Source organism: Haematobia irritans, chromosome 2 (assembly GCF_050003625.1).
Source record: "Haematobia irritans isolate KBUSLIRL chromosome 2, ASM5000362v1, whole genome shotgun sequence".
Lineage (NCBI taxonomy): Eukaryota > Metazoa > Arthropoda > Insecta > Diptera > Muscidae > Haematobia > Haematobia irritans.
In genome coordinates this window covers 48,947,138-48,972,312 of record NC_134398.1, presented here as the reverse complement: position 1 = coordinate 48,972,312, position 25,175 = coordinate 48,947,138, and the positions used below count along the sequence as shown (strand labels likewise).

The 25,175-nt window shown below is 33.8% G+C and overlaps 1 protein-coding gene and 1 long non-coding RNA gene across 2 annotated transcripts in view; one reads left to right on the top strand and one right to left on the bottom strand.

The window, feature by feature from the left end:
- DIP-epsilon (Dpr-interacting protein epsilon) overlaps nucleotides 1–25,175 on the top strand; it is a 332,816-nt gene that overhangs the window by 64,564 nt on the left and 243,077 nt on the right. The window contains exon 3 of the mRNA XM_075294341.1: nucleotides 3,936–4,152. Within this exon, the coding sequence (XP_075150456.1) occupies nucleotides 3,936–4,152 (217 nt within the window). The remainder of the gene's footprint in view (nucleotides 1–3,935; nucleotides 4,153–25,175) is intronic.
- On the bottom strand, nucleotides 2,038–2,746 carry LOC142227516 (uncharacterized). Its single transcript, XR_012719872.1, has 2 exons — nucleotides 2,333–2,746; nucleotides 2,038–2,267 (listed from the first exon to the last, which is right to left on the bottom strand). It is a non-coding gene; the product is annotated as an uncharacterized LOC142227516 (long non-coding RNA).

Genomic DNA, 25,175 nt, shown 5'->3' with positions numbered 1-25,175 from the left:
TGAATTAAAATTTTGACAAAAATTTCTAAAGAAATAAAATTTTGACAAAATTTTTTCATGGAAATAAAATTTTTACAAAAGTTTCCATAGAAATAAAATTTTTACAAAATTTTCGATAGAAATCGAATTTTGAAAAAACTTTCTATAAAAAATAAAATTTTGAAAAAATTTTCTATTGAAATAACATTTTGACAAAATTTTCTATAGAAATAAAATTTTGACAAAATTTTCTATAGAAATAAAATTTTGACAAAATTTTCTATAGAAATAAAATTTTGACAAAATTTCCTACAGAAATAAAATTATGACAAAATTTCCAACAGAAATAAAATTTTGATAAAATTTTCTATAGATGTAATCTATATATCCATATAAAAATATAAATGACAAAATATTCTATAAATACAAAATTTTAACAAAATTTTCTATAGAAATAAAATTTTGACAAAATTTTCTATAGAAATAAAATTTTGACAAAATTTCCTACAGAAATAAAATTATGACAAAATTTCCAACAGAAATAAAATTTTGATAAAATTTTCTATAGATGTAATCTATATATCCATATAAAAATATAAATGACAAAATATTCTATAAATACAAAATTTTAACAAAATTTTCTATAGAAATAAAATTTTGACAAAATTTTTTATAGAAATAACATTTTGACAGAATCTCCTATAGAAATAAAATTTTGTAAAAATATTTTATAAATATAAAATATTCAGAAAAATTTCGATGGAAATAAAATTTTGAGAAAATGTTTTATAGAAATAAAATTTTGACAAAATTTTCTATAGAAATAAATTTTTGGCAAAATTCTACATACAAATAAAATTTTGAGAAATTTTGCTATGGAAAGAAAATGTTGAGAAAATTTGTTATAGAAATAATTTTCATAATAAAAATTCAAAAAATTTTCTATAGAAATAAAATTATGAAACAATTTTTTTTTAGAAATAATCTTGTGTCAAATAGAAATAGAAACAAATATAGAAATAAAATTTTGACAAAATTTTCTCTAGAAATAAATTTTTGGCAAAATACTAATAAGAACTAATATTATGGAAAAATTCTCCACAAAAAAAATATTCTCAAAAGTGCCTGTAAGTATACAATTTTGATAAAACTGTATATAGAAATAAAATTTTTAGAAAAGTTTCTATGGAAATAAAATTTTGAAAAAAATTGTTGTAGAAACAAAATTTTATATAAAAATACAATTCTGGCAAAATTTTCTCAAAATTTTCTATAGAAATAAAATTTTGGCAAAATTGTCCATAGAAATAAAATGTTGGCAAAATTTTCTATAGTGTTAAAATTTTGACAAAATATTCTTTAAATATAAAATTTTGAGAAAACTTTCCATGGAAATAAAATTTTGAGAAAATTTATTATAGAAGTAATATTTTGAAAATTTTCTATAGAAATAATATTATGAGAAAAAAATTAGATATAGAATTGTGTTAAAATTTTGTATAGAAATTAAATTTTGGCAGAATTTTCAACAGAAAAAAAATTGGCAAAATTCTCCATAGAAATAAAATTTTGACAAAATATTCGATAAATATAAAATTGTGAGAAAATTTTCTAAATAAAATTTTTCAAAAATATTGAAATAAAATTTTGAAAAAAAAAATCTTCTACAGAAATAAAATTTTATAAAAATATTCTATAGAAAAATAACATTTTGTATAGATCGTCACGTTTAATGCACCATCGAGTTGGACATTACTTTGGCTGGGATTCTTCCATCGAATTAAATCTATTTTCTAGTTTATTTTTTATATCCGTTAATAACTTTACACAGAGAATACAGATTGGTTGTGATAACCGAATTTATTGCCAACCTCCTTTTGGCAGTTGCAGCAACCTTCTGTTAGCAGTTGTGACACCCGACAAATTCGGTCGACTCAATCGAATTATGGAAAATCCAACTAATACTATATATAGAGTTGGTTGTATTAGACGATAGAATTGGTCGTTGCTCCTTTCTTTATATGGTTATATCACCCACCTTAACTGAATTGAAAATGATTTTTTCCTTCAGAATATTGTATTTTATTCATATTTTTTGAATAATAGAAAAGTACATAAAATTACAATACATTAACAATTAAAAAATATACACCTTTGAAAGTACACCCTCCAGCATTGATTGCAGAATTGACAGGCAATGGTAGTTAAATCTTTGGAACTCTTAGTATACAAGTATTTATAAGTGGCGTCCGAACTGAGCACATGATAAATGGGATGACATAGCCAGTCTAAAAATGCAACAAATTAAATCAGAAAATTAGTGTGGAGTTTTAAAAAATAAATAAGAACATACTCGCCACCATCACTTCCTTAGGTGTTCCATAGATAAAGACAGACGTGGACATGAATTTTCCCATTAGAGCCGCTTTAAATTTGTAACATGGTTCAAACTTTTACCTTTTAACACTATAAAATAGTTCCACATCTAAAACTCGATCCCAAACAATTGAAGATAGGAACTGTTTATATGACTCGTATCGAATATGGTGTACTTAGAACAGTTTCACATTGCGCGAGTTGTTCATGGAAATATTTGATAGGCAATCCACCAAGAGTTCAAATAAACTTAGAACCGGCTGAAAATACTCTGATTTCAGTAATTTTTATTGTTTTAAATTGAAAAGACACGTTTTCCTTCAACATTGAATAATTTTTAACAATATTTATGACATTTGAAAAATATTTCCAAAAGAATTCGGTTGTGAATATCAATTGTAAGTTCTGAATACTAAATGACAGTTATGAAGGTTTTTTAACGTTGGTTGAGCGTATCGAATTCAATCAATTTTTTTAAAAAGAGAGACATTTAGTTCAGACATCTATTTGACTTGTATTACAAACAAAACTCTATAATAATAATCGTCAAATGGCAGTAGGAACGAATTAAGGTTGTAAATAATGTAAATTGATTGACACAACTGTGATTTCATTGTAGATGCAGAATTTTTATTACAACAATCAATTTTCAACCAATATGTTCTCTGTGTGTATGAATGTTCCTAACAATTGAAACTTCTTCGAACATATCATAATCTTGGATATCATTGAATTCGCTGCCCAGCAGAAGCGACTTTTTACTTTTTCCATATTTACAACGCGTAATTGTCGTTTACGACGTTTACAATTCTACAGCAGTCGCAACCCTAAAAACGTTTGATAGGGGTCGTCTCTGGTATTGGCCGATCGTATTTATACTTACATATAGCTCTTAAAAATGCTTATGTTTACTAATTCAGTTGTGGAGGTTTAGGGTATGGTATAGTCGGCCCTGCTCCATTTTCTACTTTACTTACTTGTTTTAGACTCCATTTGGACTAAGTTAAACATTAGAAGACAAAAAAAAACAAGTAATTCGAATGTGTGTCAGATAGTCTTTAGTAGAAAATTATACACAATCCATAGTGGAGGGTACATAAGATTCGGCTTGGTCGAACTTTCCACACTATATAATATTTTTTAGTCTGTGAGAAACAACTTTAACAACAAACAAAAAATTCTTTGGTCTAATATTTCCTTTCCCAGAAGAGAAATCAATTTCTAGCATATACTTATCAGGTTTTTTTTCTGGGTATGGCTACATATTATATTACGCTTCATGTGTGATTAAGTCATTTAGCTTTGATATCCTACAGCTTACATTGCATATCTCTGCGCTATTACAACAGTTCCGTTTTATAACTTTGATTATGCCGCGCTACCTATCAATGAAGTGTCCTCGACAACTTTCCCTATTTGAGCTTCCACTTCTGTCTATTTTCCTTATATATGTATATTAGCTTCCACTACAATTGAATTACAATGCATGTGTGTGTGTGTGTTTGTGTGTGTTCGGTATTAGAATTGACATTTCTGGGTAAGGTGTTATAATCATTTCTGTGTCTCATTTCCAATTACAGGTGGCGTGGATGCATTTCGAGCAAAGTGCCATACTGACCGTACATAATCATGTAATTACACGTAATCCCCGCATTAGTGTCACACATGATAAACATGACAAACACCGGACATGGTTCCTCCACATCAACAATGTCCAGGAAGAGGATCGAGGAAGGTATATGTGCCAAATAAATACGGTGACAGCCAAAACACAATATGGCTTTGTGAAAGTTGTTGGTAAGTCCCAAATTTATTGTCTCTCTCGGCGATGTGAAAATGCCCAAGAATGGAGAATTATTTAAAAGTGATCTTGAAACATATTTAAATTTATGAAATCGCCATTAAATAAGAAATTAATTTAAAATTCTAACAAAACAGAATTATATTCTGAAAATATGAATTGTTTTAATTGGCTGCAGCCAGTTGCCAATTTGGCTTTTTCCATTTACAATGATATCCGTTACTATGCCATAAAAACAAATCTAAAGTTTAGGAATGAAATGTAATAACATTGACAAAAATTAGACAAAAATAGGTCTATTAGCGTACTTTTCCAATAAAAAATTATTCAGCAAAAACTTGCAAGAGATTGAGAATGGGTTTTAGCCTCGTTGGTAAAATAAGCAAAAATGTACCCGATTACCATTAACTCATTTACAGATTTTTATACCCTAAACCACATAGTGGTCAGGGTATAATAATAAGTATGATCGGCCTAAAAATGTGCCTACCAGAAATATTGATTTTAGACCCCATAAAATATATACCGATCGACTCAGAATCACCTCCTGAGTCGATCTAGCGCTCGGTGTCCGTCCGTCCGTCTGTCCATGTATTTGTTGTTCACAGGATTCCGGTTTTATTAACCGATTTTAATGAAATTTGGTACAGGGAGTTTCTTGGGAACAAGGACGAACGCTATTGAATTTGGAAGAAATCGGATCAAATTTTGATATAGCTCCCATATATATGTATCGCCCGATTTCGACAAATGGGGTCACGTTGCGTTTGTTTTCAAATGGATCGTCACCAAATTTGGCAAAAAGTAATCTTTTTCATCGTTCTTCAAGTCTGCAAAATTTCATCTAAATCGGTTCAGATTTAGATATAGCTCCCATATATATGTATCGCCCGATTTTCCCAAATTTGGCCATAAAAACCTTATTTATTAAGCGATCTTACTCAAACTTGGCTTACTCTAATCTTTTATGGTACTGGCAATATGTGCCAAAAACAATCGAAATCGGTTCAGATTTAGATATAGCTCCCATATATATATATGTATCGCCCGATTTGGCCAAATTTGGCCGTAAAACCCTTATTTATCGACCGATAGTGCTCAAAGTTGGCTAAATATAATCTTCTATACCTCTAACTGTATGTGCGCAATTTCAACGAAATCGGTTCAGATTTAGATATAGCTCCCATATATATGTATCGCCCGATTTTGCCAAATTTGGCCGTAAAACACTCATTTATCAACCGATCGTAACCAAGGTTGGCTAAATGTAATCTTCTATAGCACTAACTGTATGAGCAAAATTTCATCGAAATCGGTTCAAATTTAGATATAGCTCCCATATATATGTATCGCCCGATTTTGACAAATTTGCCCCTAATAACCTTATTTTTGATCATAGGGGCCTCATTTATTAACTGATCGTACTCAAATTTTACACAAAGTGACCTTCTGTGGTATCAATCATACCTGCAAACTATTATACAAATTGGTTCAGATTTAGATATAGGTCCCATATATATTCATTGCTCGATTTTGTCATAATACTCTTATTTATTATAATATATATAATAATACTCTTATTTATTAAGCTATGTTATTCAAATTTCAAATTTTGATGTACTAGCTGATCGTATTTAGACTTACATGTAGCTCTTAAATAAATCTTTTGCCCTATTTGCAGAAATTTGGATTTATTACCCACAACTAATTGACCGATTTCCTCTTTTTATTTAATAATGGACTCAATATTAGTGGTATACTAACTCTTTTGGTGCAAAATAAACTATAGTTCCTAATATTAGACATTTCTGCTCAGATTGTGACAAGACACCCATAAACATGTACCCCCCTTTATGTTCTCCAAAACCTATACCAATGATACCCCACAAAGGCTTATATTTACTAATTCAGTAGGGGTGGTTTAGGGTATGATATAGTCGGCCCCGCCCGACTTTCTACTTTACTCACTTGTTTCTAATACACTTTTATTTGATATGGTACAATATACCGCATATATGAGTTGTTTGTGACTAAAAACAGCCGATAAGTTTTACTGGAAAAAAGGTAAGGAAAATACCTCCAAATTCTCTATTTTTAAACATTTTTGCTGGCTTTTTTTTGTTATAGTCTCACAAAAGTAATTTAATTTAATTAATATGCATTTTAAGTGAAATAAAGGTTTTAATTTTTTAAAATTTCAATCACAAAAGTGTCTTAACCCTTAAATGCAGAAGATCACCGACTCCTCCAAAAAATATATATTATGCAAAATGGTAACAAGTATATACGGCCGTAAGTTCGGCCAGGCCGAAGCTTATGTACCCTTCACCATGGATTGCGTAGAATCTTCTACTGAAGACTGTCACCCACAATCGAATTACTTGGGTTGCGGTAACACTTGCCGATGGCAAGGTACATAAAACTTCCTAATACCGTAATATATACCACGTAGTCCAAACGTGGTATATATTAAACTTAAAATGGCCGATTAAATAGTATCTAATTAAGTTTGACAAAATTTTCTAGAGGAATAAAATTTTGACAAAATAAAATTTTGACAACATTTTCTATAGAAGTAAAATTTGGACAAAATTTTCTATAGAAATACGATTTTAACAAAATTTTCTAGAGAAAAAAAATTTGTACAAAATTTTCAAAAGATTTAAAATTTAGACAACATTCTCTATAGAATTAAAATTTTGACAACATTTTCTACAGAAATAAAATTTTGCCAAAATTTTCTATAGAAATAAAATTTTGCTAGATTATTTTTGCTCGAGTGGCAAGCATGATTATGAACCGATATGGAACAATTTTTGTGTTATTGGGGATCGGCTATATATAACTATAGACCGATATGGACCAATTTTGGAATGGTTATTAGCGGCCATATATTAACACCACGTTGCAAATTTCAACCGGATCGGATGAATTTTGCTCATCCAAATGGCTCCGGAGTTCAAATCTGGGGATCGGTTTATATAGGGGCTATATATAATTATGCACTGATATGGACCAATTTATGAATGGTTCTTAGAGACTATATACTAATACCATGTACCAAATTTCAGCCGGATCGGATGAAATTTGCTTCTCTTAGAGGATCCGCAAACCAAATCTGGGAATCGGTTTATATGGGGGCTATATATAATTATGGACCAATATGGACCAATTTTTGCATGGTTGTTAGAGACCATACGCTAACACCACGTACCAAATTTCAACCGGATCGGATCAATTTTGCTCCTCTAAGAGGCTCCAGAGTTCAAATCTGGGGATCGGTTTATATGGGGGCTATATATAATTATGGACTGATATGGACCAATTTATGAATGGTTCTTAGAGACTATATACTAATACCATGTACCAAATTTCAGCCGTATCGGATGAAATTTGCTTCTCATTGAGGCTCCGCAAGCCAAATCTGGGGATCGGTTTATATGGGGGCTATATATAATTATGGACCGACGTGGACCAATTTTTGCATGGTTGTTAGGGAACATATACTTACACCATGTACCAAATTTTAGCAAGATTGGATGAAATTTGCTTCTCTTTGATGCTCCGCAGCCAAATCTGCGGATCGCTTTATGTGGGGGCTATATATAATTATGGATCGATGTGGACCAATTTTTGCATGATTGTTAGAGACCATATACTAACACCATGTACCAAATTTCAGCCGGATCGGATGAAATTTGCTTCTCTTAGAGGCCTCGCAAGCCAAATTTGGGGGTCCGTTTATATGGGGACTATACGGAAAAGTGGACCGATATGGCCCATTTGCAATACCGTCCGACCTACATCAATAACAACTACTTGTGCCAAGTTTCAAGTCTATAGCTTGTTTGGTTCGGAAGTTAGCGTGATTCCAACAGACGGACGGACGGACATGCTCAGATCGACTCAGAATTTCACCACGACCCAGAATATATATACTTTATGGGGTCTTAGAGCAATATTTCGATGTGTTACAAACGGAATGACAAAATTAATATACCCCCATCCTATGGTGGAGGGTATAAAAAAGAACATCCGCATACCATATTTAAAAAAAATAAAAAAAAAACATATTGAAAAAAATAGTGGTTGTATCTTAAATAATACAGCGTGCATTAAACTATGTTTTTATTTACACATAAATAATTTCATTTTAGTAGCGAATAGTGATATTTGTATACTAGACAGTTTTTTTACCAACATTACTTTAATCTCTGGCAAATAGTATTTAATTTCCAATTTGCGGTTTTATGAATTTTTGGTCAAAATTTGAGATTTAATTTTGACTGCAGGATTACTCAGAAGTACCACAAATTTTCCGGAACAACATATTTTAGAAATAAATATTTCTAAAGTATGTTGATTTCGTAGAAGTCGTCAAAATTTTAAGACGTTAGAATTTTTTGTGGTTGTATCTTAAAAACGTTGTATCGTTAAGGGTTAAGTACACCAGGGCATTACATTTTCTTGGTTTTAACCACGGAGTATAATTTAGTTCAATTTTCGCACGACGTTATTAATTCTTGTTATGTTTTTATACCCTGCGCCACACTGTGCAGCAGGGTATTATAAGTTAGTGCATATGTTTGCAACACCCAGAAGGATACGTGATAGACACATGGTGTCTTTGGCAAAAATGCTCAGGGTGGGCTCCTGAGTCGATATAGCCATGTCCGTCTGTCTGTGAACACATTTTTGTGATCAAAGTCTAGGTCGCAGTTTAAGTCCAATCGCCTTCAAATTTGGCACAAGTTCCTGTTTTGGGTCATACGGTATATGGAACCAGAGTTTTACCCTGATTTGCTTGAAATTTTGCACAAACATAACACTTGGTCGTATAGTCAAGTGTGCAAAATTTGATTGAAATGGGTCCAGATTTAGATATAGCTGCCATATATATCTTTCGCCCGATATGGACTTATATGGCCCCAGAAGCCAGAGTTTTACCCCAATTTGCTTGAAATTTTGCACCAAGAGAACAATAAGTACTATAGTCAGGTGTGCCAAATTTGAGTGAAATCGGTTCAGATTTAGATATAGCTCCCATATATCTTTCGCCCGATATAGACTTATATGGCCCCAGAAGCCAGAGTTTTAGCCCAATTTGGTTGAAATTTTGCACTAGGAGTAAAATTAGTAGTGTAGTCAAGTGTGCTAAATTTTTATTGAAATCGGTTCAGATTTAGATATAGCTCCCATATATATCTTTCGCCCGATTTTCCGTCATATGACCACAGAGTTCAAAGTTGTAGTCCGATTTACGTGAAATTTTGCACAGGGAGTAGAATTAAAATATTAAGTATTCATGTCAATTTTGGTTGAAATCGGTTCAGATTTCTATATAGCTTCCATATATATGCTTTTCCGATTTGGGCAAAAATGGCATGCAAGTCGGACGTAGCAACCACTGCTCCCCGGTGCCCAACTAAATGTATTTTTCTGTTAAATAAACTTTGTTTAATCGGCTCGTGGGCGCCGCAAGCTTTGCTATATAAATATAACTTATAAGGGTAATTGTCTATTGATGACAATAACGGCTACATAGCTCAGTGGATAATGTGTTGGCTTACAAATTGCATGATCCGCGGTTCGATTCTCCGTCCAGGCGAAAGTTAAAAAAAAAAATTTTTTAATTTATAAAATCGTATAATTTCTTCTACATTGTTTGTATTACAGAAAAATGTGCTAAGAACTAAAAAACTTCGTGGAAGTGAGAATGATGTGAGGGAAAATGCAATTAGCCAGATTTTTTTTTTTTTTTTTTTTTGAGTTAGTCTTTATGAAATTGTTTTTACATCCTGGAAAAGAATAAACGTTTATCACAAAAAGTATATACTTTTCTTCCAAATACACTTCTTTTCAACGAAAAGCAAATGTGAAACGAACTTTGTTTGTCTAAAATTTCGTTTGGGAGGAAAGAATTATTTTTTTGCGTGCACTTATATAGACCCAGAAGCCAGAGTTTTACCCTGATTTGCTTTCAATTTTGCACAAACATAACACTTGGTCGAATAGTCAAGTGTGCAAAATTTGATTGACATTGGTTCAGATTTAGATATAGCTCCCATATATATCTTTCGCCCGATATAGACTTATATGGCCCCAGAAGGCAGAGTTTTACCCTAATGTGCTTGAAATTTTTGCACCAAGAGAAAAATAAGTACTATAGTCAAGTATGTAAAATTTGATTGAAATGGGTCCAGATTTAGGTATAGCTCTTTCGCCCGATATAGACTTATATGGCCCTAGAAGCCAGAGTTTTAGCCCAATTTGGTTGAAATTTTGCACTAGTAGTAAAATTAGTAGTGTAGTCAAGTGTGCAAAATTTGATTGAAATCGGTTCAGATTTAGTTATAGCTCCCATATATATCTTTCGCCCGATTTTTCGTCATATGACCACAGAGTTCAAGGTTGTAGTCCGATTTACGTGAAATTTTGCACAGGGAGTAGAATTAAAATACTAAGTATGCATGTCAAATTTGGTTGAAATTGCTTCAGGTTTCTATATAGCTTCCATATATATGCTTTTCCGATTTGGGCAAAAATTGCCAAAATACCCACATTTTCCTTATAAAATCGCCACTGCTAAGTCGAAAAGTTGTAAAAGTGACTCAAATTTTCCTTTATTTCTAATACATATCTATCGACCGATAAATTATAAATACACTTTTGCGAAGTTGCCTCAAAATTGGTTCAGATTAAAATGTTTCCATATTTTTTTACTAACATAGTGTACCATCCCACGGCATTAGCGGACTTAAATTTTAAGTCTATAGATTAGAAATTTTATTCAGATGGAGTGAGATTTTGGACAAAAACCTTTATATATAGCACCCAACACATTTGACGGATTTGATATAGTATCGAAAATGTGGATTTATAAAGTGGTGCAGGATATAATATAGTCGGCCCCTCCCGACTTTAGACTTTCCTTACTTGTTTTCTGTATATCGGAGAAATACTTTTGCTATGCTAAGCAAAATGAGCATTCTTATTTTAAGGACATGAAATCTTTGGACTCAATATTTTTTTCCGTGCGCGCAAGCAACTTTTGTTGGATTTGGATCATCATAAAATATCCATGCAGTCGGCTGCTATTACTACTATTTATCACCTGTCACGATGTCATAGACGTGTTTCGAAGCAATACAATTGTATTTTTAGAGCATTTCGTTGGACCATCCAACGAGCCTTTATTTTGAGCGATTAACTAATTGAATGGGATTCATCGTGAAACAAAAAAAAAAAAATTGACGGTTAAATTTTGATGCGAAATTTTGAATGTGCACTGGTCCCACTAATGCCTAAGGATGTCTCAATCTCACGATAGGTCACAAGATGGTCTTGCAATATTAGTTGACAGCATCAGTGGTTTCCGGAACAAGAACTGATTTTTGACAACCTTCAAGAAATTAGTCTTGGAGTGAACTACGAACTCGATTGAATTAACCATACCATTGATAAACACTAGTTCTTGACGGAGATTCTTCGCCATTTGTAACACATCGAAAGGTTGGTCTCAGATTGCATAATTTCTGTATAAACTGGGTCCTGGTGAAATTCTGTGTCGATCTATCTATGTCTGTCTGTCCGTCTATTCGTGTGTGAAAATCATGCTAACTTCCGAAAGAAACAAGATATCTACCTGAAACTTTGAACAAGTAGTTGTTATTAATATAGTAGGTAGGATGGTATTGCAATTGGGAACTATCGGGAACTTACATCACGTACCAAATTGGATAAAATTCGCTCTTCCAAAAGGCTCCGGAAGCCAAATCTGGGGATCTTTTGATATGGGGGCTATATATAGTTATGGACCGATATGAACCAATTTTTCATTGTTTGTTAGAGGTTATATAGTAAAGCCACGTACCAAATTCCAACCGGATCGAATGAAATTTACTCCTCCAAGAGGCTCAGAAATTGAAATCTGAGGATGGTTTTATATGGGGGCTATATACACACAGAGAAGGAATATGATCACCTCAAACATGTTTCAAGAGCAAAGTGTTATTTTTGTATGGTGACCATGTAACATGTTTGTCACTAAAATGTTATTTTCTCGTACAATATAACCTGCTTGCCGAAATCAGATACATGATTTCCGAGGAAATAACATGATTGCGAAAACCATGTTACATGATCACCACTCAAAAATAACATTTTGCTCTTAAACCATGTTTGAGGTGATCATATTCCTTCTCTGGGTGTATATTTAGTTATGGACCGATATGGACCAATTTTTGCATGAATGTTGAATACCATATACTAACGACATGTACCAAATTTCAATAGAAAATAGTTTTCCACAGACGGACGGACAGACGGACAGAGGGACGGACATCGCTAGATCAACTCGAATTCCACCACGACCCGGTATATACATTTATACATTATTGGGTCTTAGACCAATATTTCGGTGTGTTACAAACGAAATGGTGAAGGGTATACAAATATTCTGAGTAGGTTTTTAAATTTTTTGGGGGTTGTCACGATTTATGGCCAAAACAAGTGTTTCATATAAAAATTTACAATTTTTATACCCTCCACCACAGGATGGGGGGTATATTAACTTTGTCATTCCGTTTGTAACACATCGAAATATTGCTCTAAGACCCCATAAAGTATATATATTCTGGGTCGTGGTGAAATTCTGAGTCGATCTGAGCATGTCCGTCCGTCCGTCCGTCTGTTGAAATCACGCTAACTTCTGAACGAAACAAGCTATCGACTTGAAACTTGGCACAAGTAGTTGTTATTGATGTAGGTCGTATGGTATTGCAAATGGGCCATATCGGTCCACTTTTACGTATAGCCCCCATATAAACGGACCCCCAAATTTGGCTTTCGAGGCCTCTAAGAGAAGCAAATGTCATCCGATCCGGCTGAAATTTGGTATATGGTGTATGTATATGGTCTCTAACAACCATGCAAAAATTAGTCCACATCGGTCCATAATTATATATAGCCCCCATATAAACCGATCCCCCGATTTGGCTTGCGAGGCCTCTAAGAGAAGCAAATGTCATCCGATCGGGCTGAAATTTGGTACATGGTGTTAGTATATGGTCTCTAACAACCATGCAAAAATTGGTCCACACCGGTCCATAATTATATATAGCACCCATCCCCGATCCCCCGATTTGACCTCCGGAGCCTCTTGGAAGACCAAGATTCATCTGATTCAGTTGAAATTTGGTACGTGGTGTTAATATATGGCCTCAAACTCCCATAAAAAATTGGTCGAAATCGGTCCATAATTATATATAGCCCCCATATAAACCGATCCCCAGATTTGACCTCCGGTGCCTTTTGGAAAAGCAAAATTCATCCGATCTGGTTGAAATTTTGTACGTGGTGGTAGTATATGGTATTTAACAAGCATGCCAAAAGTGGTCCATATCAGTCCATAATCATATATAGCCCCCATATAAACCGATCCCGAGATTTGGTTTTGGAGCCTCTTGGAGGAGCAAATTTCATCCGAGTCAGTTGAAATTTGGTACATTGTGCTAGTATTTATATGACCGTTAACAACCATGCCTAACTAGGTCCATATCTATATAGTTATATATAGCCCTCAGATAAATCGATCCTTAATCACACAACAATTGGTCCATCAATATCATCAATCAAGAATAATTGTATATAGTACCCATATAAGCGACCCCCATATTTCAAATCTGCACCCAGAAAAAAGTGTCTTCGAAACTAAAGGAAAAAATGTTCATCAATTTATTTTAGCCATTTTATTTCCATTCAGTTAAATTTTTGTGTCAAATAATAAAATTTACTGGTTTCAGTAAAAAAATCCTAAACAGAAAGCAGTTAGGAATAGTTCATTAACTAGAATAAGGCATGTAATTTTACTAATACTGTTTTCTTCGCTGGGTATGAGAATTTACTACTGAACAAGAAAATTTTATTCACTGATAACAAAGCATTCGTAAAAATAAACAAAAACCGAACTAAAACCAAGTTTCCTCAAATTTAGTAAAGTTTCTTATAAAATGATAAATTTATTTATTTATTTTATTTATGTATATTCCTACTACGAAGTATTCAATCCTTTCACAACTTAAGGAAACACACTTATTAGAATATAGGAAAATTTCCTACATTTCTTTTATCTACATGTAATCGATACCTGTCATCGATATGTTTGCGCGTGGGTTGTTTTTAGTTGGAATCGCGTTGTTATGGTATACGGAGAGATTGTTAAAAAATATTATATTAAAATAATATAATAAAAAACAAATAAAATATATAAAATATTTGTTATTTTAAATTAGTGAGAAAAGTTTTTGAAAATTGGTTTATAAAAAAGAAAACACCAGCAGAATAACAACCTTTTGTGAAAAAATTGTTTTAGGATTTTTTTGTTTATATTTGTAGGTATTGAAATTGGAAAAAAGTGGAAAAAATTGCTAGGCAGCAACTTTTTCAAAGTGAAAGGTCCTAGAAGAAGAAAAAAATATTTCAAGGCCAGTCGATGCTGTTGATTCTAAATAAATATATTTAATATATTAATAAAACATGTCTTTTATTGAAGAAAAAATTGCCTATATAAATAAATAAAATTCTGTTTAAAAACGAAGATAAGCAGTTCTAATTTCGAAGTAAAAGGTTTACCACAAATATGTAAGATTTATCCAAATGAATGAAACAAGTTCAATAAAATCATTCCATATATGAATTCAATTCAGTTACATTTTTTCATTCTGTAGTATAGTGGTACATAAATATAGGAAAATGTTAACTAATATATGGAATGCATTCTACCTAATTTCTACGAAAATCATATCGTTCAAACAAATAAAAATGTCTTTGGCGCTATACGAAGTTCAATTTTCTTCACAATAAGTTCATTTTAACTTAAAGAAGAGGTCACTTTTTTCTGGGTGTGGCTCCCTACGTACCGTGCAATAGCCCATATCGATTCGTAATTATTTGTAGACTTATCTACACATACTTTTTATTTTGTGTAATGTATACCACGTATGGACTAACTCACAATTTAGAAAACGATTTACGATACCACAACCCAAGTAATTCGATTGTGGATGACAGTCTTTCGTAGAAGTTTATACGCAATCCATGGTGGAGGGTACATAAGATTCGGCCTGGCCGAACTTACGGCTGTTTATAAATACTTGTTTAGGATTTGAATGGATTTTTCAATTTTTTGGAGGTGGTCACGAATTAAAGTCCTTTTCGTTCAAGGACGCATATTTAAGGAGATAGGGACAAAATATGTTTTTCATAAAAAATTTCAATTTTTTTAGGATTTGTGTGGATTTTTCAATTTTTTTGGGGGGTGATCACGAATTAAAATCTTTTTCGCTCTCTTAGTTTAGGAGATATGATCAAAATAAATCTTCGATATTAAAATTTCCAATTTTTTAGGATTTGGGTGGATTTTTCAATTTTTTGGGGGTGGTCACAAATTAAAGTCCTTTTCGCTCTAGGACGCTTGGTTTAAGAGATATGGCCTAAGATTTGAATTCGTAAAACTCATGAACGAATACATTTTATTTGATCCGGTTGAAATTTGGTCCTCTACTTACCATCTAAAAATTGGTTCATATCGGTTTATAATTATTTATGGACTCTTCTTATTTATATATTAATTTATTATAATTACAAATTATAATAAACTTATTTACACGGGCACTAGCAATTAGAGGCTATCGGCCTAAAACTCTTCTATATAAAACGATCATGAACTACAGAGGCTTATACAGGTATTTCTTCTGTCCGTTTTTATCTAACAAATTACAATTTAGTAGAACATTTGAAGAAGGCTTAAGATACCATGCCATCGGCAGCAATTACCACAACCTAAGTAATTCGATTGTGGATGACAGAGTTTAGTGGAACTTTGTGCGCAATCCATAATTCGGTCCGTATTTACTTGTTTTGATATAGCCCCCCTCCTATAGGCCATTAGTACGATCAATTTCAATCAACAATCAATCCACTGTACAAATATACAAAATTTAGGATTCAATTCATATGAAAAGCAATGTTTTAATACATAAATTGCATTGGTATTTTAAGGACATGATATCGTTGTGTTTACGACAGTACTTTTTAATTTTTTTTTTTGCAGTGAAACAATTCAATTAAAACTTTTTGTTCTTCATTTACAAATAACTAAATATATCAAATACATATCAAATTCGTTTCAGTGTCCAACATTAGACGGCCTTCACAACCATATTTCATAGTCCCAAATGACAACAAAAAATTGTGAGCTTGAAAATCTAGTCCTGAACCAAATATAAATCGCTGACAAATCACAAAAGTGCATTCAACAACTTTATTTCAATTCACTTTTTTAGATTTTTTATAACCATTTTTGTTGCTTTTATTAATAAAAAAATCATTCTGTTGTGTAGTATCCAATAAAATTTTCAGTCCATATGACAAATGTGATGTCAAATTACTCAACCTTAAAATCTGATTATATATCACTCTCTCACTCTTTCTACATACATATATAAATGTATGAATGTGTTTATTCTGATATGTTTGAATGTATTCGTATACAGATTATTGTAAAGGATTGCGAACACTGGAATATTAGAATGGGTCACAGAAGTCATAGGAGCAAATGTTTATTGACATAAATAAGTACATACGCCCAAAGAAACAATACTTTCCTCCGGAATGAAATTCACAAACTTATTATACCCTGTACTACAGTAGTGGTGAAGGGTATAAAAAGTTTCGTTATATTAACGAAATGTGTCATTAAAAGTGAGCCAATGAAACAAATTCGTTAAGACAACGAAAATTTTCCATATTATAACTAATTTTCTGTTAACCAACGTAATATTTTGTACTATTAACGGTCATTGTCATTGTATTAATAAAAATGTTTCGTTATATCGATGAAAATTTCCCTTGGCTCAATTTTAATGAAATTTTATTTGTGTGTAGTTTCAAAACACTTACCCCACTTTGTCAACATTTTGAAAAAAAAAAAAATTGTGGTGACCATATCTTGCGAACGGCAAAAGATAATCGCACACGCACTTTTTTGGTAGAGCTTTATAAGTTCAATCCAGCAAAGACAAAATCATCGAAATCGGTTCAAAATTGCGGAGTTGACAGCTTAAAAAAAATTTCATACCCCCCGAGGTGACCAACTTTCAACGACTACAGGTCAGTCCGAGGACCCACTAGACAAATTTTAGACGAAAAAACCTAAGCTTTCAATTATGTTGATATCTTTATTCGTTCAAAAGTTGCATAATTATTTCGAAAACAGCGATTTAGAACCACTGTGCACCGACGGAGTTACCATAAGAACGTCAAACGAATATTTTAAGCAACGTATTTAGAGCAACGTTCATGAACGTGTACGTCCGTGACCGAAACAGTGAACATTTGTTTACCGTCCGTTCACGATTTTGGAACGTCATTTTTATACCCTCCACCACCGTGGTGCAATGGTTAGCATGCCCGCCTTGCATACACAAGGTCGTGGGTTCGATTCCTGCTACGACCGAACACCAAAAAGTTTTTCAGCGGTGGATTATCCCACCTCAGTAATGCTGGTGACATTTCTGAGGGTTCCAAAGCTTCTCTAAGTGGTTTCACTAGCATGTGGAACGCCGTTCGGACTCGGCTATAAAAAGGAGGTCCCTTGTCATTGAGCTTAACATGGAATCGGGCAGCACTCAGTGATAAGAGAGAAGTTCACCACTGTGGTATCACAATGGACTGATTAGTCTAAGTGAGCCTGATACATCGGGATGCCACATAACCTAACCTAACCTAACCTATACCCTCCACCATAGGAACTTTGTCATTCCGTATGTAACACATCGAAATATTGCTCTAAGGCCGCATAAAGTATATATATTCTGGGTCGTGGTGAAATTCTAAGTCGATCTAAGCAAAATTCATCCGATTCGGTTGAAATTTGGTCCATATCGGTCCATAATTATATATAGCCCCCATATAAACCTATTCCCAGATTTGACCTCCGATGCATTTTTGAGAAGAAAAATTCATCCGATCTGATTGAAATTTAGTACGTGGAGTTTGTATATGATATTTAACAACCATGCCAAAATTGGTCAATATCGGTCCCGAGATTTGGTTTTGGAGCCTCTTGGAGGAGCAAATTCCATCCGAGTCAGTTGAAATTCGGTACATTGTGCTAGTATATGGCTGTTAACAACCATGCCTAACTAGGTCCATATCGGTCTATAGTTATATATAGCCCTCAAATAAATCGAGACCGCCTCTAAAACTGAAAAAAGCTGGAATTCTCAAGTTTATTTGAAATTTACAAATGCCATAGGGGAAGCTTATGAAATCAATATGGTGTACTTGATTTTTGGGTATTTGGACGGGAACCTTCTCCTTGCCCCACACTATGAAACTTGAAGGAAAGTTTACAGATTATCTCGGAATTTGCAGCGAAGGTGACGTCCCTGTACAAAAAATAGACCAAAATCTAACTTTTTCTGATTTACTTGAAAATTTGAGAAGATGATTAAATTTATACAGGGTACATGATTTCTCGACGTCTGGTTGGGTAACGGGAATAGTGAAGTTGGGTAGTTTGTGAAATGAATATAGGGTACGTGAATTTACGATATCTGGTCGGGGAGGAGCGAAGGTGTGACGGTTCCCTTTTGTCCGAGTTTTTGAAAATAGAAATAGAGGATTGTCGATAAATGGAAACTTGGTACATAATTTTATGATTTTTCCACAGGCTTCTGCCTGGCAACGTAGAGGGTGCTTCATTTTCCGGTGTATGCTTGAGAAGGGCATGTTCTCCGCGTCCAACACTTTTTCCGATTTATTGGACGATATGTTGAGGAGAAGTACACCTCCCCTTGACAAACCACGCTTGAAATTCACAGGAAATATAAAAGACTGGCCAACGATTTGAATAGGGAACAATTAAAAACAAGTATATACGGCCGTAAGTTCGGCCTGGCCGAATCTTATGTACCTTCCACCATGGATTGCGCAGAAACTTCTACGAAAGACTGTCATCCACAAATTTCAACTCACATGGTTGTTAAATATCATATGCTACCACCACGTACCAAATTTCAACCAGATCGGATGAATTTTGGAGGAGGTCAAATCTGGGGATCGATTTATATGGGAGCTATATATTACTATGGACTAATAGGAACCAATTCCTGCATGGTTGTTGGATACCCTATACTAACATCACGTACCAAATTTCAACCAAATGGGAAGAATTTTGCTCTTCCAAGGTGCTCCGGAGGTCAAATCTGGGGATCGGTTTATATGGGGCCTATATATAATTATGGACCGATATCGACCAATTTTTTCATGGGTGTTTGAGGACATATATTGACAACACGTACCAAATTTCAACTGAATCTGATGAATTTTGGTCTTCTAAGAGGCTCCGGAGGTCAAATCTGGTGATCGGTTTAAATGGGGGCTATATATAATTATGGACCCATATGGACCAATTTTTGCATGGTCATTAAAGACCATATACTAACACCATGTACCAAATTTCAGCCGGATCGGATGAAATTTGCTTCTCTTAGAGGCTCCGCAAGCCAAATCGGGGGATCGGTTTATATGGGGGCTATATGTAATTATGGACCGATGTGAACCAATTTTTGCATGGTTTTTGGAGACCATATACTAACACCATGTACCAAATTTTAGCCGGATAGGATGAAATTTGCTTCTCTTAGAGGCCTCGCAAGCCAAATTTGGGGGTCCGTTTATATGGGGGCTATACGTAAAAGTGGACCGATATGACCCATTTGCAATACCATCCGACCTACATCACCCGTTTTTTTTTTTTTTTGAAATATACGGGACACGTAAGTGGAAACCATGGAGTGATTAATCAGTACTTCAGTTTTTGTGCCAGACTTCCCCTGACCCTACTCTTTAAAAAAAATTCAAATTTGTTTTCAGATCGAAGGATATGGCTGCCTAAGTTACGCTACGCGGACCGGGTTACGCTAGTTTAACATATATTTTAAAAATTTTCCCAAGCTTTCAAGTGTTTAATTTAAGTAAACTTCACCCATTTTAGAAAATATTAAGTATTTTTAAATTTAGTAAAATTGTTACTTCGTTTGTAAATAAGCTTTTATACCCTCCATCATAGGAAGGGGGTATATTAACTTTGTCATTCCGTTTGTAACACATCGAAATATTGCTCTAAGACCCCATAGAGTATATATATTCTTGGTCGTGGTGAAATTCTGAGTCGATCTAAGCATGTCCGTCCGTCCGTCCGTCCGTCTGTTGAAATCACGCTAACTTCCGAACGAAACAAGCTATCAACTTGAAACTTGGCACAAGTAGTTGCTATCAATGTAGGTCGGATGGTATTGAAAATGGGCCATATCGGTCCACTTTTACGTATAGCCCCCATATAAAGGGACCCTCAGATTTGGCTTGTGGAGCCTCTAACAGAAGCATATTTCATCCGATCCGGCTGAAATTTGGTATATGGTGTTGGTATAAGGTCTCTAACAACCATGCAAAAATTGGTCCACATTGGTCCATAATTATATATAGCCCCCATATAAACCGATCCCCAGATTTGGCTTGCGGAGCCTAAAAGAGAAGTAAATTTCATCCGATCCGGTTGAAATTTGGTACATGGTGTTGGTATATGGTCTCTAACAACCATGGACAAATTGGTCCATATCGGTCCTTAATTATATATAGCCCCCATATAAACCGATCCCCAGATTTGGCTTGTGGAGCCTCAAAGAGAAGCATATTTCATCCGATCCGGCTGAAATTTGGTACATGGTGTTGGTATATGGTCTCTAACAATCATGCAAAAATTGGTCCACATCGGTCCATAATTATATATAGCCCCCATATAAACCGATCCCCAGATTTGGCTTGCGGAGCCTAAAAGAGAAGTAAATTTCATCCGATCCGGTTGAAATTTGGTACATGGTGTAGGTATATGGTCTTTAACAACCATGGACAAATTGGTCCATATCGGTCCTTAATTATATATAGCCCCCATATAAACCGATCCCCAGATTTGGCTTGTGGAGCCTCAAAGAGAAGCATATTTCATCCGATCCGGCTGAAATTTGGTACATGGTGTTGGTATATGGTCTCTAACAACCATGCAAAAATTGGTCCACATCCGTTCATAATTATATATAGCCCCCATATAAACCGATCCCAAGATTTGGCTTGCGGAGCCTCAAAGAGAAGTAAGTTTCATCCGATCCGGCTGAAATTAGGTACATGATGTTGGTATATGGTCTCTAACAACCGTGCAAAAATTGGTCCACATCGGTCTATAATTATATATGGCGCCCATATAAACCGATCCCCAGATTTGGGTTGCGGGGCCTCAAAGAGAAGCAAATTTCATCCGATCCGCCTGAAATTTGGTACATGATATTGGTATATGGTCTCTAACAACCATGCAAAAATTGGTCCACATCCGTTCATAATTATATATAGCCCCCATATAAACCGATCCCCAGATTTGGCTTACGAAGTCTCCAAGAGAAGAAAATTTCATCCAATCCGGTTGTAATTTGAAACATGGTGTTAGTATATGATCTTTAACAACCGTGCCAGAATTGGTCCATATCGGTCCATAATTATATATAGCCCCCATATAAAACATTCTCAGATTTATTTCTATAGAAAATTTTGTTCAAATTTTATTCGGTTCATAATCATGGTTGCCACTCGAGCCAAAAATAACTTACCAAGATTTTATTTCTATAGAAAATTTTGTCAAAAGTTTATTTCTATAAAAATTTGGTGAAAATTTTATTTCTATAGAAAATTTTGTTAAAATTTTATTTCTGTAGACAATTTTGTCAAAATTTTATGTCTACTTTGTCAAACTGAATTATATACGTATTGGATCTTTTTTGATTTAATATATACCACGTATGGACTTACATACAATTTAGAAGATTGTGTTAGGAGGTTTTAAGATACCTCGCCATCGGCAAGCGTTACTCGTTTTGAAAAAAAGTAGATCTGTATGCGCTTAAATGTACATGCACGAATCTATGTCGATTGACAATTTTTTTCCAATTCTATGCAGGGGGAGAAATTTAATGCAATTTTAAATGTCTCCTAAAGTTAAATGGACATTTAATTGTGTTATACAATTCCCGGCAACTTTAAGTGTGTACGAATAGGAATGTTCAGACATCGTTTTATTCGTATTAAATATTGAATATGTTTAGATTCATTCATTGCAATATGACAAAATATTTGGGTTTTGCAAAATATTATCTCAGCTTTTTATTTCATAACATGCATTTGAACTTCTTTTGTATGCAAGCCAGAAATCTTTAATGGCTGAAAGTGAATTTGTACAATTTGTATTGAGAATTTCTATTGGCAATTCACATAGAAATACACAAAAGACGAGTTTAAATTGTATATTGAAATATTCAAAATAAAAGCTTTTATCTTTTTTGGTTTAAATTGTATGCGATTAAAGAAAGTTTGTTTTTTATTTTTTTTTTTTAGGTTTGACACAGTTCTTTGACACCGATACTTTCTAAAATACACATGTGTGTGTGAATATAAAATATTCTATTGCGATATTTATTTATTTATCAACAGTTATGTTGCTAAAATAATATTTGGAGCACTTCACTAAAAAAGTAATTCGATTAAATTGAACTTCAGATGATCAACAATTGCAAATTTTTTAAAAGCGAAATAATTAAGAACAAATTAATATGGAAAAGTATAAATTATAAATATTCTAATTTAAATTTACTTAATAAATGTTTATAATGTAATTTATTTGTAATAACTTAACTTATATATTTACATTTACATTCAATTTAATTATGTATAATTTACATTAATTTAACAAGTATATACGGCCGTAAGTTCGGCCAGGCCGAATCTTATGTACCCTCCACCATGGATTGCGTAGAAACTTCTACGAAATATTGTCATCCACAATGCAATTACTTGGCTTGTGGAAATACTTTCCGATGGCAAGGTATCATAAATCTACTGAACATCGTCTTCGGTTTATCTGAGGGCTATATATAACTATAGACCGATATGGATCTAATTAGGCATGGCTGTTAAAGGCCATATACTAGCACAATGTTCCAAATTTCAACTTATTCGGATGAAATTTGCTCCTCAAGAGGCTCCAAAACAAATCTGGGGATCGGTTTATATGGGGGCTATATATAATTATGGACTGATATGGTCCAATTTTGGCATATTTTTAAATACCACATACTAACACCACATACCAAATTTCAACCGGATCGGATGAATTTTGCACCTTCCAGAGGCTACAGAGTTCAAATCTGGGGATTGGTTTATATGGGGGCTATATATAATTATGGACCGATGTAAACCAATTTTAGCGCGATTGTTAGACACCATATACCAACACAATGTACCAAATTTCTCTTAGAGGCTGCGCAAGCCAAATCTGGGAATCGGTTTATATGGGGACTGTATATAATTATGGACCGATGTGGATCAATTTTTGCATGGTTGTTAGAGACCACATACTAACACTATGTACCAAATTTCAGCCGAATCGGATGAAATTTGCTTCTCTTTGAGGCTCCGCAAGCCAAATCTGGGGATCGGTTTATATAGGGGCTATATATAATTATGGACCGATGTGAACCCATTTTTGCACGATTTTTAGATACCATATACCAAATTTCTGTTGGATCGGATAACATTTACTTCTCTTAGAGGCTCCGCAAGCCAAATCTGCGGATCGGTTTATATGGGGGCTATATATAATTATGGATCGATGTGAACCAATTTTTGCACGATTGTTAGACACCATATACTAATACCATGTACCAAATTTCAGCCGGATCGGAAGAAATTTGCTTCTCTTTGAGGGTCCGCAAGCCAAATCTGGGGATCGGTTTATATAGAGGCTATATATAATTATGGATCGATGTGAACCAATATTGCACGATTGTTAGACACCATAGACCAACACTATGTACCAAATTTCAGCCGGATCGGATGAATATTGCTTCTCTTAGAGGGTCCGCAAGCCAAATCTGGGAATCGGCTTCTATGAGGACTATATATAATTATGGACCGATGTGGATCAATTTTTGCGAAATTATTAGACACCAGTACCATCTGACCTACATCAACACTTGTGCCAAGTTTCAGGTCGATAGCTTGTTTCGTTCGGAAGTTAGCGTGATTTCAACAGACGGACGGACATGCTTAGATCGACTCAGAATTTCACCACGACCCACAATATATATACTTAATGGGGTCTTAGAGTAATATTTCGATGTGTTACAAACGGAATGATAAAGTTAATATACCCCCCATTCTATGGTGGAGGGTATAAAAACTACTTGGATCAATTAATTTCGAGATTGAATCAGATTTTTTTTTGTGTGTTGACTTATACGACCACCATATGTAAAAATTTTAGAATCAATTAATTTTTTAATTGGATCAATTAAATTTTTAGTTGACTTCCAATTAATTTTTTAATTGATACTATCATTTCTGTGATTGAAGACATTTCAATTAAAAAATTAATTGGATCAATTAAGCTCGAGATTGAATCAGATTTTTTTTTTGTGTGTAGACTCATTTGACCACCATAGGTCAAAATTTTACTCGGATTTATTAGAAATTTTGCACAAAGAGTACAATTAACATTTTAGCAATGTATACTAAATTTAGACAAAATCGGCTCAGATTTAGGCAAAACCACCATATGTATAATTATCCGCTTTGGACAAAAATGGCTAAGTCGAAAACATATACAAATTACTCACATTTTTCTATATCTGTAATACATATTTGTCGGCCGACAAATCATTAAAACACTTTTGCGAAGTTGTCACAAAAATGCCACTGCATTTGTACAGGGTATAATAAGTTTGTGCATTTGTATGTAACGCCAAGGAGGAACAGTCCGAGACCCACCATTTAGTATACCGATCCCTAGAATTAAATTCTGAGTCGATTTAGCAAAGTCCGTCTGTCGGTCTGTCTATCTGCATATGTTGAT